At 31.2% G+C, this 20762-nt stretch overlaps 1 protein-coding gene across 1 annotated transcript; it reads right to left on the reverse strand.

Annotated features, from left to right (window-relative positions):
* Positions 1-19514: 19514 nt before the first annotated feature.
* Positions 19515-20541, reverse strand: LOC114742243 (protein LURP-one-related 12-like). The gene is made up of 2 exons (XM_028930519.1): positions 20219-20541; positions 19515-20079 (listed from the first exon to the last, which is right to left on the reverse strand). The coding sequence occupies exons 1-2, from the start codon at positions 20447-20449 to the stop codon at positions 19672-19674; spliced, it is 639 nt and encodes a 212-aa protein (XP_028786352.1). The 5' UTR covers positions 20450-20541; the 3' UTR covers positions 19515-19671.
* Positions 20542-20762: the final 221 nt, after the last annotated feature.

Here is a 20762-nt window from a genome sequence, read left to right on the forward strand (position 1 = left end):
CAAGACGACGGAGGAGGATGAAGCTGAAAGGGTCAAGTTAGAGGGAATGTATATATAGGACTTGGAAGGGTGAAGAAGAAAAGGCACACGCAGAGAACTCGGAGCCATATTTTGACACGTGGAGTTTGATGAGTTGTCACATTGTCAATGGAGTAATTAACATGGGACAGTAAGCTGTGGCCTTTCCTGGTTTCCTCCCCCGAATGTAAAATCATTGACAGCAGTACATGTCCAATTCACAACTTGATAATGCTAAAAAAAGAAAAACTTTTTCCTCACTCATATAATTGTGTCTTAATCTTTTAAATGTCATCTAAATTTTTCATGTGGTGGCATTTCTTATCATCCATCCGACGAACAGCCTCTGATAATCTAATTTTTATATATTTGAAGAGCTCCGAATTTTCTTGGTCAAATCATAACAATAAAACACTTTTCTTCAATTCTTAATATAAAACTCGGTTAAATAATTTTAAAAAATTTAAAAATTTATTAAATTGCTTAATATAATTATAACATATGCTACATTATCTCTCTAAAATATTTATATGTATTATCAAATTATATATAAATTTATAAATGAAGCAAGTTAATTTTAAAATAAAAAAGATAAATATAAATACTTTAAAACAATTTAGTAACTCTCTTGATCTCATTTAGTTAATTATATCTTATATTAAGAATTAGAGATAGTATGATTTATTGAAAAAAAAAAAATCCAACCACGAGATTTAACACAGTTGGCACTTGCCTGACTTACTTAAATATCTAGTAAGGGGTTGGATTTTTAGATGTGTGTATGGATATGGTCTACTTTACCCTTGGTTAGCTACTCATTTAATTCTCTCTCTCTCTCTCTCTCACACGTATAAATAAATAGAAACATAGGAGTAGAGTGATTCTTATGGACTTAATTAATTAACATTAAAGAATACTACCTCTGATTCTAATTATAACATCTCGTTTGTATTCTATAAATAAAATCTCATAGTTAGGATAAAAGGTACTTCTCCGGTCCTTAATATAAGACCTATTTAACTAATTTGATTAGATTAAGGAAGTTAGGTAAATTAGTTAATTATAAGAAAAGTGACACATTTTTCCTAAAACACCATAATCATCTTTCTTAATACCCCCTCTCCCTCTTCTACTTGATTATGGTTGAGGGAGTATCCATAGGGATAATTTAGAGAAAACTGAAAAATATAAGAAATGGGTCTTATATTTAGGACCAAAACCAACTCAAGAATTGAGTCCTATATTAAGGACTGGAAGAGTAATACAAATTTGAGCTGATTGGTTATTGTAAATATTTGCTGGCAAGAACAAAAGGGGTAGCTGTAGAAGTTGGGGCGCAAATTCGGGTGGTTCATGAGTTGTCGAGGGAAAGATACCTGCGCTGTGAGTGAATGTGACATAGAAAGCAAGAAGACTTGTTAGTGGCTCCAGGAATGCGTGTGAGGTAAACGACTCGATTATGCAGCTGAGTTGTTTGGTCCCAGTCCACTCGGTGCCACGTGTCCGTCGGTTAGATGCCCGGAGATTTTATCCCCAGCAAGATCATGGACCCAGTTTCATCTTGGCCATTTTTTCTACTAATTACATATATTTCAACAAGACATGGTTATTCTTCAAATATTAATTCCAATACATACATAATTATTAAAAAAAATATTATATATGTAATTAAAGAAACAACTAGAAAGTATAGACAAATTCAAAAGCAACCCATGATTAGAATGTCAAACTCCTCTTCCAATTCAGAACTTTTCTTTGCATTGAAAAAATTGAAACTTTCGAAAATTCTTGTAGTGCTTTCAATTTGGACATCTTCAATCTGAAAGTTTTTTCATTTGATGTTTTCTCCCAACCTTCAATTGTAGAAGGTTAGAGATTCTTTTTCCTCTAAAAATTGACGCCAAGCGTGTTAGAGACTCTTTAATTAGGCTAATGTTGAGACCGTAAATTTATTTGTTTAATTACATTCTCTTTGAGATTTCGTTCTTGATATATAATTTTTTTTCTTAATCATAATTTTCTAATAAAAATAAAAGAAGTATTTTTGCCATCAATGATTTGTGATTCCGTACCTGGTTGGGGGACGACAATTTTTAAAAAATTACAATCGTATGAATTTTTTTTGGCCAGATACAATTGAATGAATGGAACAATAGAGCCTTGCCTGCTATTAATTGAAACAGTGTGTATTTGGTGCTCATCACAATGCTTGGCAGGGAAACTGGTTCCGCAAGATCATAGCCTCGCAAGTTTGCAACGTTATTTTAGGTGGTATTTAGATGAAAACTAAATTCACAATATACATACTATGACTGACTAGTATTGTGGTGAATTCTCTAAATATTGTAGAAAAAGAATAGAAACAAGCAAGGAGCTTTTCATAATCTTTTGATTATATAGAATTATTATGATTTTAAAAGTAATTTTATAATATACAAAATAAATACGTGGAGAAATTTGTCTTGCTTTGTGAAAAAATATTTTTAAAAAGTACTACCTCCGCTCCTTAATATAAAGATCCTGTTTGACTTTTATTTTGATCATAAATATAAAACCTCAATCCACTTTGTCTCTCATATTTACTCAATTTTTTCAAGATAATCCTTCTAATAATTATAGTTCTAGTAATTCACTTGATTAGTAATTATATTTTAGGAAAGATAACACCTATTTAGGACAAATAACTACTCAACTTACTCCTTAATCTCTTCAAATTAGTCAACTGGCTATTATAATTAAGACCGGAAGTAGTACTTGTGATCTTATCCAAACACCTCCTAGATTCTAAGCGGGATTTTTGTCTCCTTTTAACTTGGATGAATGTAAGAACATTTTTTTTAAAAAAATATATTTACATAAGTTAATATAAAATTTGTACACTATAAAATTATTTTTAAAATTATGATTTAGTTTTTACCCAAACATTAATGTATCACTTGTGCGTTCATTTAATTTTTTTTAATTTTTAATTTGATTCCAAAAAAATATTTGTAAATAATTATGAAGTCCAACAACTGGGGAAATGGGTGAATTATCCTTATTTTGAAATTTTTTTCCTGCTAGGAAGGACATGAATTCAGAGACTTTTTTTTTTTCACCTGGGAATTCAGAGACTAATACTTTCTGTATATGACATAATGTAGAGTTATCAATACTCTATACACAAAACACATCAAATATTTTTAATCAACAAAATTTTCAAATAAATCCTTTTCATCCATTTATAATCTATATATAGCAACTTTTGTTTAATTTAGAATTACAAGGGCCGCATTTTATTTGTAACTATTGTAACAAAATTGAGACGTATTTTTTTTTTTAAAAAAATTAAGTCTAGATTCTAGAAGGCCCGTTAGGTTTAAAATAAAAAAAAATTATTTCTTGATTCAATTACAAGGATCTCAACCATCTCAAGATTAGATTAGGAATTTAGGATAAGTATCTATCTTAATATTTTTATTTGGTTTTAGAAGATCCGTATGCAGGAATATATAAATATGGATAATGGATGGTATGAAACACGAGACGTACTAATTTAATTTGTTGCTTAATTTTGGGCAAATTTAGGTTTAGGACATAACTAAAAACCTCACCAACTTTGCCCAAATTCATAGACAAACTTGCTAAAATTAGAAAGGATTCAATGTTACGTAAGATATAATAAGACCACAGATTCCGGATTCATTCAGTTGGCCATAATTGTCCCAAACTCAAAAAGGGAATGGAAAGAATGAATGTGATTTGCATTTGATAGAATTATCTAGAATAATGCAAACAGAGTAATATTGAAATGCGGCTCTAAGTGTGTTTGTGCGGGCGCGCAAGGCTTTGTTCAAAATTGAACAAATGGAAAGAAATCGAGCTAAAATGAATGCGAATATGATCTTTTGATTTGGTTTGTTTCAAATCTAATTTGGTTTGAATCAATTATGGATCCCAAAAAACGATTTTTTAATGCCCAATCCGAAAATTTTTGAAACAAATTTGTATATTAATCTTTTAACATATATAAAATTAAGCTTTAATTTTTAATAAGAGTATATTGAAAGAATCTTACAATACTTTTACATCTTTTAATGAATTAACTATCTTCTTATCCATGCCCATGCATGTAGGGCTGCATAACAATAAATAGACTAGATCAAATGAGAGTCTAACTTAAAGTTTGGTTTGATTTTTTGGTTAGACTAGATTTAGTAGTCTGTGGTGTGATTCAATCTAGTAATAATTTAAGGTCAAGTTGAGCTGAACTTGATCTCCCAGACCAGTAGACTAGTTTAGGAAGTCCAGAAGACCAAAACTCCTTTTTTTTTTTTAATTTTTTTATGGGAAGCAATATTTGAAAATGATAAATACAATATTAAGACAATAAAAAAAATACCTATTATCATATAAAACTCATCCTTAAATATCATAAATACATCAGAATCTCTAACAACACTAAAAACAATGAAATGTAACATTTAAATTACAAATTATTAGAAAATAAAAAATTCACCTAAACCGAGCTAAACCAATCCATATGGTGTGATTACTTAGTTTGGAACTTAGTCTGAACCTACCAACCAATCTGGTCCAATTATATAATTTATTTGAATTAGACTTGACCGGATTGAACCCCCTCAAGTTAATGCTGAAATAATAAATTCAAAAATTTTGAAATAAAAAATTCAAAAAAAATTAGGTGAAATGTCCCTCTTTTATTCCGAATGGGACATGACGTTTTTGCAACAAGACGGAATATAAGACAAAAATATTATCCCATCTCATGAACGACCTTGATAATGAGAAAAAACATTTTTTATACGACGAAAATTAAACCAATCTTACAAATAGTAAGTATTAAAAATTTAACTGAACCTAATTTTACATCTAGAACCAAAAATGTTCAAAATTCTGCCAAACTAATTAATTTTATAGGATTTGATTTTTTTTCCTCCTCAAAATTGAACTGGAATCAATCAAATATATGAATCCAGCAATAAGTTGCGGTCCCCCATTGCTAATTGTAATGACGGCCTCTCTGAAGTCGCACACACTGAAGACTAAAAAAGGAAACCACCTTTAAAATTTAATGCCTCTTAAAATAAATTCAAAGATTATTTAATTAATTGATTCATGAAGGTAGCACGTGGATGACTTTGCTTCGCTACTCCTCTTGACTTTGCCATAATTGGCTCATTAATTAGGCTAAGTCAAAGCCCCACCAAACTAAACGTCCCGTGCCAAACACCAGTATCTGTGATATTTATTTTTATTTTTTTTTTATTTTATGTATATTTACATATCCACCGTCACACTCACAAGTTCTCCATCTTTCAAAGGATGATGCCGTCCTCATTATTTGGATCGCTCAAGTCTCAAATCTGAGAAGAAATTACATTATACTTTTATAAGTAAATTTTGACACGACAATGGGAGCAAATTTGTGAATTTACTTTTATCTTAAATACAGTATTATCTTCTATCCTTAATATAAAAGCTAGTTGACTAATTTGATTAGATTAAGAAAACTAATTAAGTTAGTTATTTGTAATAAATATGTGTTGTTTTTCCTAAAATATCTTTGTTAATTAAATGTATTAGCTAAAACTAATATTATTTTAAAGACTATCTTGAAAAAAAAATAGATAAATATGAGAGACAAAGTGGATTGGACTATTATATTTAAAGTAAAAATAAAAGTCAAATAAACTCTTATATTAAGGACGGGAGGTAGTATAATACTTCCTTCAGTTCAAAATATAAATTACTTCAAACTCCCTAATTGAAATCAAGAAAGTCCAACTAACTCATTGAATATGTTTTAGTTTAAAAAAATTCTAATTTTATTCATATTAAATGAGATCTTGAAGAAAAAAAGAAAAATACTTTTCAAGTGATTAACAATCAACGCAGAATCGATAAATAAATATTAATTATTTTTCTAGTGATTTGAATTATTTATGAACCAAATAATTTTTCTACAATGTGATTTATATTTTGGATTGAAACTAATATCTCAGTCTACTCTATCAGTCAAATTTTAACCTTTTTAGTAAATTATTGCAAATTATCAAAGATGGTATTTTAGAAAAACTAATAACTTCACTAATTTCTTTAATATTGATAAATTAATTATTTAATTCTTATATCTAACACAGGAATGATTATCAATTACCCACCATGTCCACCTACCACGATAAAACACAAGCAAAGATTAAGTAACCAATTAGTTGAATTAAGCAGTACCAATATTTGATGACTCCATTAATTATGATATTCGACTTGAAACCGCAGTAACCAAATCTGAATACAACTGGACTTTATTATTACTTCAACTCGCTCGCCATTCTGTGTAGAGAGAATTACTATTATTCAATTCACCAAACTAATTCTTTAATTTGATGAATATATTCTGTATTAACGATGCTTAGTTAATTAATTGTACAACTTTTTTTTTCCCTTCCTGTGCAGTATCTCAAATGTGTCGGCTCAGTCGAAAGCCTTTTTAGCAAATGCCGTAACATCAAAAGGCAGAAACACAGTGGAGAGTGGTCGAAATTTGCCCACATCCAAAAAAAGAAGAAGTTATATATACTATTTTTTATCCTAAATATATGAGCTAGTTGATGACCCTAAATATAATATCTCAATTCACTTTGTCTTTCAAATTTATAATATGTTCTAAAAAATATCCCTAGTAATTATAAGACATTTCTACCTAAGTATAGTTTTAATATATATAATTGAATAAAGGTAATATAAGGAAGTTAACACATATTTATTATTGTTACAAATAATTTATTTAATCAATTTTTTTAATATATTTAAATTATTTATTTAACTCTTATATTGAAAATGGACTATGTATAATATAAGAACATGAAAAGTTGTGTGACGGAAAACCGTGTTGGATGAGACGGTGGGTGGCGATGGCGTCCCCTACTTGCTGGCCTTTAAGGGACATATCCCAGCTTTCGGCTTTACCATATTTGATTGTCCAAATGTCCTCTCAATGGTGGCCTTTGTCTTCTACAAGGTTGTTTCCTTCTTTGACTTACTCCAGGCCCTCACACGCATTCTTAATTAAATGAGTTTTCTCACAACTATTCCCTCTACAACATAATCAAAATGATAAAGTTGCTTGTTTGTTTGGACTTCACAAGCAACTTTTTTTAATCATGATTTATAACATATAAGATAAGTATATGATAAAAATTTTGTCTCGATTTATAAGAATATGCTTGTAAACACTTACTATAAACCACTTCAAATAAGTTTAAAATATTCAAATTGTATGGTTAATTTTATCTCCGTTTATGGGCTCTCTCATCACGCTTCACAAAACTATGCAAATATTAGGATCTTATATGACTTATTGTTTAAAGAAATTGTTTGGTTAATTGGGGATTCTAGTCAATGCCCATGTTCTCAAATTAAATTATAGGTCCAAGACGTGATATATGGCCAAGTGGCTCCGTTCAAATTAGCCAACCATATCCTTTTGTTTGGATTAAGGCACTAAGGAGAGGGAATATCATCCTGTGGCGCATAAAGAGGGTGATCAGTCAAGAGAAAACAATCAGGCCATTCTTTATGGGCCTGGCCCATTTTTGAGCCCATATTCAGTTCATATCTTAGCTGCTCACCAAAACCATGGGTCACTGTCAATAAATTGTAACAAAAGCTTAGAGACGAAAAGAAGGTGCATCGGTAATTGTGGCCCTTGCGGTTTAGTTTTGATGTTCGAAGTTGCCTTAGAGGTTGCCAGTTTGATTACTGGTGGGGAAGAGGAAGAAGAGAAGAAGAGAAATGAAGTATTCTAAAATACCTCTTTTTTCACCTGTCATTTTTTAAGTTAAAAAAAATGAAACACTGCTGATGCTTTAAAATATTCCTTTTTCAAGTGCGTCTGTCTTCATGACTTATGAGTTTTCACTTTAGTTTTATATGAATAACGAGTTTGAGCTTTAACTTTTAGTTTCACATCAACTTTTGAAGAAAAGCATCTGTCATGTGGTGTGAGTCATGAATTTGAAGTTTTAGCTTTTACTTTATTGTAGAAATTTGTTCCATTGGCTCCTTTTTTTCTATGCAAAAAACCCAAATCCATCCTACAAACTTTTATTATTAATATCACCAACACTTTAAAATTTACTATTCTAATTTGATCAAATACAAGTGTGAGTAACCAAGGCTTTTTGTCATTGAAATTGTTAGCAGATTTAATTCCCATCAGGAACATTATATGATTTTCTCAAGTAAAAATAAATTGTGTTCCTATCTTATTAATTGGTTGGCTTCTAATTTAGCTAATTAAATGGATCCATTTTTCACACACAAATCCACATGTATATTGCGATTGTAGATTCTTTTTGTCCCATATCAAAATATGCTAAAAATTATAAATCTTTTGAATGAAACATTTTGTGAATCAATTCATTAATCCATAAATTATAAATGTTGGGTCATGTTTTTTCTGAACATCAATTAAAAACAAACATATTTAATCTTGAATTTAAGTTTAAATAAACAGTTGCAGCTAACTTGCAAAAAGCATTATCTTTGAGGTTCTAAGGTTAAATACTAGTATGGCCAGCAAAGATAGAAAACAATAAATGAGGTAGAGGGAAAATCCCATATAAATACTCTCAAAATTTCAAAGTCCTAAATCAATGACTCCAATTTGCATAATACCAAATTAGTCTTCTTGAACCAGTTTGGAATTTATAATTTCTTGGGATAAAAAACTTGCTACCTCTAATTTTATATTATAATTTATAAGCCATTTTATCATTAAATTTCGCACCCTACACATACAGCTAACCTGTTTTTTTCCCATGCATTTCAACTTTTCAGAAAACCTATTCTATTTTAAAACTCATTTTTTATCCTGCCGTTCCTTTGTCCAATGGTTATTTTATTTTTACAAATATTTTTTTTTCAAATTATTTGTATTTTTATTACTAGCAATTTTATTCTATCTTAAAACTCATTTCTTAAAGAACAACGTAAATGAGCTATAGTGCATACCATTGAAATAGTTAGCTACAAAATGATAATAAATATTTATAAAAGTGATAAAAGTGTTTTCTTTACGTGGATCTAAAGACCATTCTGCACATCTTGTGTAGCATTTACCCAGTCCCCCATCAAGATACTCACCTTCTTGCGCACTTGAATGCTGAGAAAACTTTTATATTTGGTCGTGTTAGGCTCATGAGGTCTTCAATTATGATCAAATTGAATCGGTATCTTTTTCCTACTACTTTGACTCAATTGAACCTTTATCAATTGATATCTTAACATGGTATTAGAACTAGGTTTAGTAGGCCGGTCAACTGAAAGTCCAACCTTTATATGTGGCTTTGTCAGCCAATTGAAGTTTTGCAGAGGCAACGACGTTATTGAACTTGCTAAAGTCATTGATGAATGAAAAAGTTTGGGATCGAGATGTTCGAAACCCTAACCGTTGAAACTTATCCTAATTGTTCTTGAAGGTTTCGGTATCAGAAAAATTAGTCTTGATCGCCCTAGAAAAATACCAACTTGAAGTTTTTTGAAACCACTTTCAAACCACTTTTGAAACTTTATTTTCAACAGGTTTTTACTCCAATTTCTTTTCATCATTAACAATTGATATGTGCTCTTATAAATGATATTTACTTCACTAGAATTGAACATATTAAAATATATTTCAGAACAAAATATTACCTCCACAACTTCAATTCCTACACTATTGCTGTATAAGTTCAAGAAAGAATTCAGCCCCGTGCTTGCAAATTTTTTCAATATCATTTTCAGGAAATGGTTCAGGGAAATCAAACATTTAAAAACTCAAAGCCAAACAAACCATTTTGTTTCCAATACTAGAAGAATAAAAATGGCATAAAATTTTGGAAAATACACTTCTCTCTTGGGTAAACTCGGTCATGCCTAAGGTGATAATATCAAATATGTAGCTTAGCACATAAAACCCGCATAAATTAGAACCCTTCGGTTGCCTATAACTCTATAAAAGAACATGAATTAGCAGAATCACAATGGCAAAAATGATTGAAGAAGACCATAAAACAAATATGTACTTACCTGTAGTATGATCCATGTAGGTGTGGACCCACCCAAAGAATTCCTCATGGCCCTATCATTTATATCACAAATTTAATAACTTACTTATCAAAAAGACTATTGTTTTGTACAACCACACTTACTTGTTCATCTTGCTCTTCAATTTCTATAACGGTTGCTTATAAAGGGAACATAAGAAGACAATGGTATTGCTTTTCATAGATAAAATGACTAGTTGCCAATGATCACTGAAAAAGAGAAAGAATGTTAAGCAAATACTCAACTTTTCATCCATTGAAAATAAATTTTCCTCTTTCTTACTTTTGGAAATATGTTCCCAAGAAACACTCAATTTTTTCCTTACTAAGCCTCTGCAACAAGTATTTTTGTATCAATTCTTTAGTGTTCCCACTATCTTGGATGTGAAATGGGCAAAGAAATCCAAACTTATTGTTTTGGCTTGAGGAAACCAACTCACGATGCAAGTACTTATGATAATGTAAGCACGTTAGTTAGAGTTGAATTCTTTTAATTATATTTACATTAGCAAGAAAATGCTTACATCATAAAATCTTGGATGCTCGCATTGGTAAGCTGCTGGTGAGGACATAGAAATGCTGCTAAATCATCCTTCTCAATATAAACCAACACTCCTGCCTTGCCTATAACCGCTAGATAAATAGGTGATCTATTGATAATTTTGAGTCTATATCATATGCCATCATAGCTAATTGTTGCATGGCACCACACTTTGTTTGAGGCTAGGGATGCAACCGGGGCTGTAAGACCTGTGGATTCGATGGAGTTGTGATTGAGATTGTGACCATGGTGGCCTAACTTGAACCACATCAACATGTCTTTTTAGTCACAAGATAAAAGTATTTTCAGCCTTATCCACAGTTATCACCTCATCAATAATTAACATGAATAAATAAAGAACGACATTCAAAGTAAATTTACTCACCAAAGCCTCTAGCCTAGTCTGAATCTCGTAAAATTTTTGCCAAGTCTCTTCATCAATAAATGAATACTTGCTACAAGGAGTCAGTCAAGACTCACCATCTTTCATATTGATATGCACAAAATAACGAGCTAATTGTGACTTAAATGCTTTCCAGTGCTCATTGCAATATCTCATCGTCTTACTCTTCAGGCTTTCATATTGAAGAACAACATAAGTGAGCTATAATGCATGCGACTGAAGTAGTTAGCTACAAAATGATAATAAATAGTTACAAAAACGATAGAAATGTTTTCTTTACCTGGATAGTGTCCCAAAGATCATTTTGCACATCTTGTGTAACATTTACCCACTCTCCTATCAAGATACTCACCTTCTTGTGTACTTGAATGCCCAGAAAACTCTTATATTTGGTTGCGTTAGGCTTATGTGGTTTCTAATTACAATCAAATTGAATCAATATTTTTTTCCCACTACTCTGGCTCAATTGAACCTTCGTCAATTGATATCTTAACATGGTATTAGAGTCAGGTTTAATAGGCTGATCAACTGAGAGTCCAATCCTTGTATGTGACTTTGTCAACCAGTTAAAATTTTACAAAGGCAATGACATTGTTGAACTCGCTAAAATCACTAGTGAATAACGAAGTTTGGGATTGAGATGTTCGAAGCCCTAACCACTTAGACTTATCATAATTGTTCTTGAAGGTTTGGTATCAGAAAAATTAGTCATGATCTCTCTAGAAAAATACAATCTTGAAGTTTTTTGAAACCACTTTCAAACCATCCTTGCAACTCCGTTTCCAACAGGTTATTACTCTAATTTCTTTCTATTATCAACTGTTGATTTGTGTCCTTGTAGAATGACAGCTAGGCCCACTCTGATTAACACTAGTTGACTCACTTTGAGTATTGGTAGGGTCCCTCTGAGTCTGATTAACACTAGTCGGCTTGTTTGAGGTATTATTAGGCTGTTGTCTATGATCACCTATGTTCTTGTTTAGAGGAAAACAAAACGGTAAGTCGCTTGAAATAAGATAACATGAAATAATTATATAAATGATACAAACATAGTCATCAAATACAGTAACTATATAATTTCAAGATCTGGTAAACCGATGAAGGCGAAAAGAAGACGAAGCAGCTTAAATTAATTATTTTTTTGGGCATCAATCACCCTAAAAAATTTTCATCAGCATCTACCATCATTAATTAATTTTTAATGTATCTAACATTCTCAAATATTTTTTCAATATCATACAGAATACTGAGTGCTGCTGAAAAATATTTCAAGTTACTGGATGGATGAAAAATTATTTTAGGAAGCTCAATCTAATAGAAAAAGTATTGCAAAAAAAGTTATCCAATAATACATAAAACATCCATTTAAGCTTAAGATATCAATTAAATCTAAGATTAATGTGGGACAAAATATATAAAAATTAAGCTTTATCAATTTTCTCACACTTAGCCTTTGCAATCCTGGGCAAAGCAACTATGTTTGTGAAACAGTTTAGTTTTAATTTTTGATATTAGAACTCTACACAATCCCTTTTTGATAGAACATTCCTTTTGGTTAGTACATTTTGTTATATAAACCAGAGCGTACACGAAGTGGATCAAACTATCAAGTAAATGAAAAATTCATTAAAAAATAGGATATTGAGTCTAATTGCTTAGTAAACTAGAGCATAAACTACAGCACATGCTATAAATTAGATATGCACAGAAAAGAAGGCAAGAAGAAGAAGTTTTTAAAAATCGACTTTGCAAAAATATGAAAATTGACTTTAAAGAAATAGGAATTATTAATTTTAGGGGAAGAAAAAGAAATCACAAAATATTCATATTTTCAATCCAAAATCTCAACTTCTACAAAAAATTCTAAAATCAATCAATTAATCTAATAATGAAAAAAACATTCATTTAAGTTTAAGATATCATTTAAATCTAACATTAACATGGGACAAAATATATAAAAATTAAGGTTTATCAATTTTCTCACATTTAGCCTTTGCACTCTTGGGCAAAGCAGTTATGTTTGTGAAACAGTCTAGTATTAATTTTTGATATTAGAACTCTACTCAATCCCTTTTTGATAGACCATTCCTTTTGGTTAGTACATTTTGTCATATAAATCAAAGCGCACATGCAGTAGATCAAGCTATCAAGTAAACAAAAATTCATTAAAAAATAGGATACTAAGTCTAATGAAAATAAGATACTAAGTCTAATAGAAGGAAGAAATGCAGAGTATAGGAAACTAGAGCGCATGCACACTAGATTAAATATAAACTAGAGTGCGTGTGCTGTAAATTAGATATCCACAATAAAATAAGGCAAGATGAAAAACTTTCTAAAAATTAACTTTCCAAAAATATGAGAAATGACTTTAAAAAAATAGGGAATATTAATTTCATGGCAAAAATAAGAAATCACAAAATATTCATATTTTCAATCCAAAATCCCAATTTCTATGAAAAATTCTAAAATCAATCAATTAATCCAATAATGCATAAAACATCCATTTAAGTTTAAGATATCATTTAAATTCAAGATTAATATGGGACAAAATATATAAAATTAAGCTTTATCAATTTTCTCACACTTAGCCTTTGCACTCCTAGGCAAAGCAATTATGTTTGTGGAACAGTCTAGTTTTAATTTTTGATATTAGAACTCTATTCAATCCCTTTTTGATGGACCATTCCTTTTGGTTAGTACATTTTGTTTTATAAACCAGAACGTACATCTAGTAGATCAAGCTATCAAACCAAAATTTCAATAAAAAATAGGATACTGAGTCTAATGAAAATAGAATACTGAGTCTAATAAAAGAAAGAAATGCAGAGTGTAGTAAACTAAAGCGCATGCATACTAGATTAAACATATACTAGAGTGCATGCGCACTAGATTAAACATAAACTAGAGCATGTGCACTGTAGATTTGAAATGCACAAAAAATAAGGCAAGATGAAAAACTTTCTAAAATTCAACATTCTAAAAATATGAGAATTGACTTTAACGACATAGGAAATATTAATTTCAAGTCAAAAATAAGAAATCACAAAATATTCATATTTTCAATTTAAAATCTCAAATTCTATGAAAAATTTTAAAATCAATCAATTAATCCCATGATGCATAAAACATCCATTTAAGCGTAAGATATTATTTAAATCCAAGATTAATATAGGACAAAATATATAAAAATTAAGCTTTATCAATTTTCTCACACTTAGCCTTTGCACTCCTAGGCAAGGCTATTATGTTTGTGGAATAGTCTAGTATTAATTTTTGATATTAGAACTCTACTCAATCCTTTTTTGATAGACCATTCCTTTTGGTTAGTACATTTTGTCATATAAACCAGAGCGCACATGTAGTAGATCAAGCTATCAAGTAAACAAAAAATTCATTAAAAAATAGGATACTGAGTCTAATAAAAATAGGATACCGAGTCTAATAAAAGGAAGAAATACAGAGTATAATAAACTAAAGCGCATGCGCACTAGATTAAACATAAACTAGAGCGCGCGCGCTGTAGATTAGATATGAACAAAAAAATAAGGCAAGATGAAAAACTTTCTAAAAATCAACTTTCCAAAAATATGAGAAATGACTTTAAAGAAATAGGAAATATTAATTTCATGGCAAAAATAAGAAATCACAAAATATTCATATTTTCAATCCAAAATCCCAACTTCTATGAAGAATTCTAAAATCAATCAACTAATCCAATAATGCATAAAACATCCATTTAAACATAAGATATCATTTAAATCCAAGATTAATGTGGGGCAAAATATATCAAAATTAAGCTTTATCAATTTTCTCACACTTAGCCTTTACACACCTGGACAAAGCAATTATGTTTGTGAAATGGTCTGGTTTTAATTTTGGATTAAAAAAATTCATTAAAAAATTAGAGAGTATAGTAAATTAGAATGCATACGCACTAGATTAAACATAAAGTATAGCGCACTGTAGATTAGATATGCGCAAAAATTAAGGCAAGTTGGAAAACTTTCTAAAAATCAACTTTCCAAAAATATGGGAATTGACTTTAAAGACATAGGAAATATTAATTTCAAGGAAAAAAAAAAGAAATCACAAAATATTCATATTTTCAATTCAAAATCAATCAATTAATCCAATAATCTGCACACAAAAAATTTCTTTTCAAGATTCCAAGCCCAATTTTAACATTTTAAAATAAGTCCAACCCATACCAATAATAGTTTTTTTAAAAGAAGAAAAAGAAAAGAATACTAAGGAGGGCTGGCCCGTATCTGCATTACCAGCTTGCTTTACCACTTGTAATAGGCAGCTATATATAACATTCGTTTTATATGTTCATGGAGGGGGTTTGTACACACATCTATAATGGAACCAGTTTCGTGATTGCCATCATAAATTCATCAGATATGGATCATTTATATTTTATTTAGATGATCCAGATTTAATTTCTATTTTATTTTTATTTATTTAAAATAATTACTTTAATATATATAATCTAAAATAGAGATTATCTCTTAACGATTATTCTTTCAAAAAATATTTTTATTTAAAAACAATTAATTAAAAATTTTAAATCTAAATTGTTCAAATCAAATATAGATGATCAAGATCTGATGAATTTAAGGCTTGATGAGCATTAAAACTAGTTCCCATCTATCCATTAATTTAGTTTTACGCTATTAATTAGGATTTGTATCATTGCTTGGACTTATTAATCTTTGAAGATATGGGTATGTAATCCTTGAATCATTTCTTTTAAATAATACTACATCCGATCCTTAATATAAGACCCAATTGGAGAGATCAAGAAAGTTAAAAAAAAATTACTTCATTATAGCATATGTTACATAATTTTTCTAAAATATTTATGCGTATTAATAGATTATATACTAGTTTATAACTTATGTAAATTAGTTTGGAGAAAAACGATAACTATAAATACTTATAAGTAATCTTTTAATTTTCTTAACCTTTTCAAACTGCGTCTTATAGTAGTAAGAGGAGGCAGTATCATCTCTGTTACAATTTCTAATTCTGTCATCACTTTGCTGCATGAATTTGGCCATAACTCCGTCAAGTTTATCTGTTTTATATGTGTGCTTTTAGGAAATTTCAACTATTATTCATACTTGATAAGCTGTGAATATTCGCCAGCAACAATAAGACTTAAACCCACATTATCTTGGAAGTATTTAATGCGCACATACCAGAACCAGTTTTAATTGACGTAAAAGGCAAAGTGACAGGACGAACTAGACATCAGTGGTAAAGGGTATCTTGATTGCCGCAGCCAAGTCACACGGCTAACTTGCGAGCTCAACTTTTCATCAATTGCCTCACATATTACCCCTCTTATTTTTAATATAAGATATATTAAACTAATTTAAATAAATTAAAAAAGTTAGGTAAGTTGGTTAACTATAAAAAAATATGACATTTTTTCTTAAAACACCATAATCATCTTCCTTAATACCTTCATTCCCTCTCCTACTTAATTATAGTTGAGAGAATGTCAATAGGGATTATTTTTTTAAAAAATAATAAATATGAGAAATAGGTCTTATATTTAGGATCAAGACCAACTCAACAATTAGGTTCTATATTAAGGACTGAATAAGTATATTTTATAGGTGTGTATATATAGATGTAATATTTTTGTTGACAAAAATCAAAAGCCGCGTTCTTATAAGTAACTGTGCCGTTCTGAAAAATATATAATTGACAGCATATGGAAGTAAAAGGCAAAGTGGGATACATGTGTAACATCACATGGGATGATGGATCAATAATCCATGGATGCTTCAATTAAGAGTAGTGGAGGGATATTCCTTGATCGTGGATGCATGCATGGCAATGGCTGGCTACCAACCAGCACTAAAATTTCACAGGAATACGATTCCCTTTACACAGAATTTCCTTTTCTCTCTGCAAATTCTCATTCTCTCCCTTAACTATAATAATTAAAGTGCTAGCTGCTAATACGAACATAATAAAACCACTGCACTGTAACTCACCAATATATATAAATTAATAACTGCGCTCTCTGATATATGCAATATCTGATGCGTACAAAAAGTATTGTTTACACATAGAAAAGGAGATATATATGTGTGCTTCCCTTTTTTTAAAAACCTGGAGATGAAAATGAAAGGGCTTAATTTGAAAGCCAGCAAAGGAAGCTTGTCGGTCGGCATAGTATATATGCGTTGTATTATGAATCACCTTTATACGCACACATACACTTGGGTGTTCTTCTAATCAGCTCTATATATATAAATGAACGTACGCGGGTGTGTCCCAGTGGAATGTATGTCTTTTCAGTTCACTTGTGTGTGTGAGAGATATGCTAGCTATATCTTTATTTCACATTAAGCGCACAAACATATATGCTTTGCTTTTTACCCAGGTCCTGATTTTACATATTGATTTTCTACAATATTCTTAAATTGTCATCATGTGCCCCAAAATCTTTAGGGTCTAGTTTGTGTATCTTTAAGTTTATCATCTTCTTTGATATTTAATATTACCTCCGGTCCTAATTATAAAACATCATTTATAGACTATAATTGAGTTTTTATAAATAGGACCGGAAGTATAATATTATAAGAACCATTCAACAATTTCACGGATATTAAGAAATTTAATTAAAGTTGAGTATAACCTTAAATTAGTCCAGAATTTAACCCAGTTCTCATCTTAATTTCTCTTCACTTATAATTGGTGTGTATATAGGATTGTGGGAGGGAGGAAGTCAAAGCAACAAGGGGCATTAAGAGAAGGAAAAAAAAAAATTAAGTTAGACAAATTGAAAACGTTTTTATAATAATAAACACCAAACAACTATTTGGAAAAATATTGTTAAATGAAAGATTACATAAGGAAGCACCTCTTAGTATTGGTGCTTTTATAAATTATTACATCCAATCCTTAATATAAGATCTCATTCGATTTTAATTTTAATCATAAATATAAGACCTCAACCGATTTTACCTCTCATATTTGTATATTTTTTCAAGATAGTCCTTTTAATAATGATAGCTCTGCCCAATACACTTAATTAATAATGATATTTTAGGAAAGACAATACATATTTATTACAAATAAACTAATTTAACTTATTTCATTAATCTCTTCAAATTAATCAATGAGCTTTTATATTTAAGACTGGAAATAGTATTTCTGAAACTACTTGAGGTTTTGAACTGACGGCATATATAAATTGATGAATTATAATGATAATAATAGCAGTCTGAGTGAGATAAAGTAAATTGATTGATTCTTATTTCCTTTTGCTTTTGCTTTCGATTCTTGCATGCTGCTGATCACTCTTGACGATCCTGTTAAATAAGGCATTAAAGTTTTTGTTTATTTTAGGGTCAAACGTGCAAAAGGCAAGCTAATACACACACACACACACAAGTCAATGGAAGAAGCCCTCCCCATCGGTCTTTTTTATGGCATCTCTTTTAAATCTAGTCCTTTATTCCACAATTCCTCATTTCTTAAATTCTTCTTAACCACAAAGATTTGTCCATGCTAAACATATTCTTGAATATTGAGTTACGTTAAACAAATGAAAATGATTCTCTCCTGTCACTCGTGACACGGAAACTCCTCGCTTTTCCTGTAATAGCTACAGCGTTTTTTCATAAAACAATCAGAGTCGGTTGTGAAATCAAACCAATTGGAACTAAAAAAACTAGAAGATACTCCAAACCACACAAAAAAAAAAAAAAACCAGAAGACACTCACAGTTTAAACCCAAATAATAATCCTAATGCTGAAACCTTTGAATAGAGAACTTAACAAGAATACAAAATAGTCATGTGTAAGTAATATGTAAGTATAAAAAGTATCACACTATATGGTCATTGAAAACCTCTAAGGAATATGGATAGAAACTAAACCATAGTTTTAAAAGTAATTTTACGGTATACGAGGTAAGTTTGTAAAAATAGTTTTGCCTCAATTTCTATAAAAGTATTTTTTAAAAGTATTTTTAAGGGAAAGTAAACACCTCTAAAAAGTTGAGATTTGAGTGTAGACATTAACAGAAGAAAGGATGTAAATAAAACCTTCTAGGATTTTTTTTCCCCAACAAAAGCTCTAGTTAAAGTAATAAAAATATTGCAATTCTCACCAGCGCAAAACACTAATTTAATTATATGATTTCGCATCAATTACTTAAAGAACAAAAAGTGGTAAAATATATGGCATAATACTTTTCTATTTGTTCCATTAACGAAAATAAAAGAAATGACAATGGATAGATATAAATGGGTTTTAAGGTAGGATTAATGAGAATAAATAATTACCTCTCATGCAATGAACACCAAAGCTTTCCTAAATAAGAATATTCCACTTCCACATGTACCGTATAGCTATCTATCTAAAAGCATGCTTAGGCTTAAGAAGACATTAATAAAGCCAATAAAAACGTAGTTTTATATATATGTATATATATATATATATATATATAATATACAAGATGGCTTTGATGTGTTTATTACAAAAGCAGGGTATGGTGTGACCAAGAAGAGCTTCCATGTCAAAAGTAGAGGGACTCTTCAAAATCCAGAGATTAGTGTCAAATTAACCGTGTAAGAGGCGTGACCGGGTGCTTAATCTTCTGCGGAAGGGTGCACCACACGCCCTGGTGCTCCGTTATCAATGTAGCTGTCACTGTTCATCTGATCAAGAACCAGGACCAATCCCATGGCGAATGCCCCGTCGAAGCCAGGCTTGACGCAGAGCGAGAATACTTCTTTGCCCAGCATCACCCTTGTGGTGGGGTCCACCTTCCGTCGAATTTCCGCCACCAGTTTCCTCTTGGCGTTGTAGATCTTGCAGCTCCGCTGCGAGAAGCACCCTTCGATCTGGTACTCTTCCCCGGAGCCGTCGTACACCTCCACCGTCACCGTCGTCTTCGACCGTCCGATCATCGACGATCTCTTCGCGCTGAAGATCGGCTTGTCCCCTTCCATCCTCTCCCCTCTAAAACCCTCCCACCGTTGATGTAAACTCGGCCTCTGCATTCGCAAATCAAACACCAACCCCATTTTAATCCACTATTATAGTAATACATAATGCAAGTAAGCTAATTAAAACTGATCTCAATGATTGATTGGACTCGGTGAGTGGGCTCGTAAGTACAGGAGAACTACGTACCTTGCGGCGGACGGTGAGGAGGCAGCAGCCGCGGGGATCCATGAGGACGACTTCATCTTGGAGGCGGGGTTGTGGACCGTAGGAGTCGACACGGAAGACGAGTTGGCCGTGGGAGTTGTAGACGGTGAAGCCGTCGCCGGCGAAGAAGAGGGAGGTCTTGAGGACAGTGAGGTGGGTTTCTTGTTTGAAGACATAGCAGTCTTGGGGGAGAGAGGGCTCTTTCAACTTCATACTGTTGGGTTTATTGTACAGTAAATTCCTGAATCTGCGAAAGATCTCCAGGAGGACGTCGAAGTGAAACCAGGGAGTGATGGGGGTAGACGACGGAGGAGGGTGAAAGCAGAAAACGTTAGGTTAGAGGGATGTATATATGGGAGTTGGAAAGGTGAAGAAGAAAAGGCACGCGCAGAGAACTCGGGGGCCATATTTTAACACGTGGAGTTTGATGAGTTGTCACATTGTCATTGGAGTAATTATCATGGGACCGTAAGCTGTGGCCTTTCCTAGTTTCCTCCACCGAATGTAAAATCATTTACAGCAGTAC

Source organism: Neltuma alba, unplaced genomic scaffold (genome assembly GCF_004799145.2).
Source record: "Neltuma alba isolate B1F8T4 unplaced genomic scaffold, ASM479914v2 tig00003689_pilon, whole genome shotgun sequence".
In the NCBI taxonomy this organism is placed as follows: Eukaryota; Viridiplantae; Streptophyta; class Magnoliopsida; order Fabales; family Fabaceae; genus Neltuma; species Neltuma alba.

What these genes read in the sequence shown, in the direction of transcription:
- LOC114742243 (XM_028930519.1), bottom strand. Translation starts at nt 20,449, where the DNA reads ATGAAGTTGAAAGAGCCCTCTCTCCCCCAAGACTGCTATGTCTTCAAA. An exon ending in TCCTCACCGTCCGCCGCAAG is followed by an intron (nt 20,080 to 20,218) that starts GTACGTAGTTCT and finishes TTGCGAATGCAG; the next exon opens with AGGCCGAGTTTACATCAACG.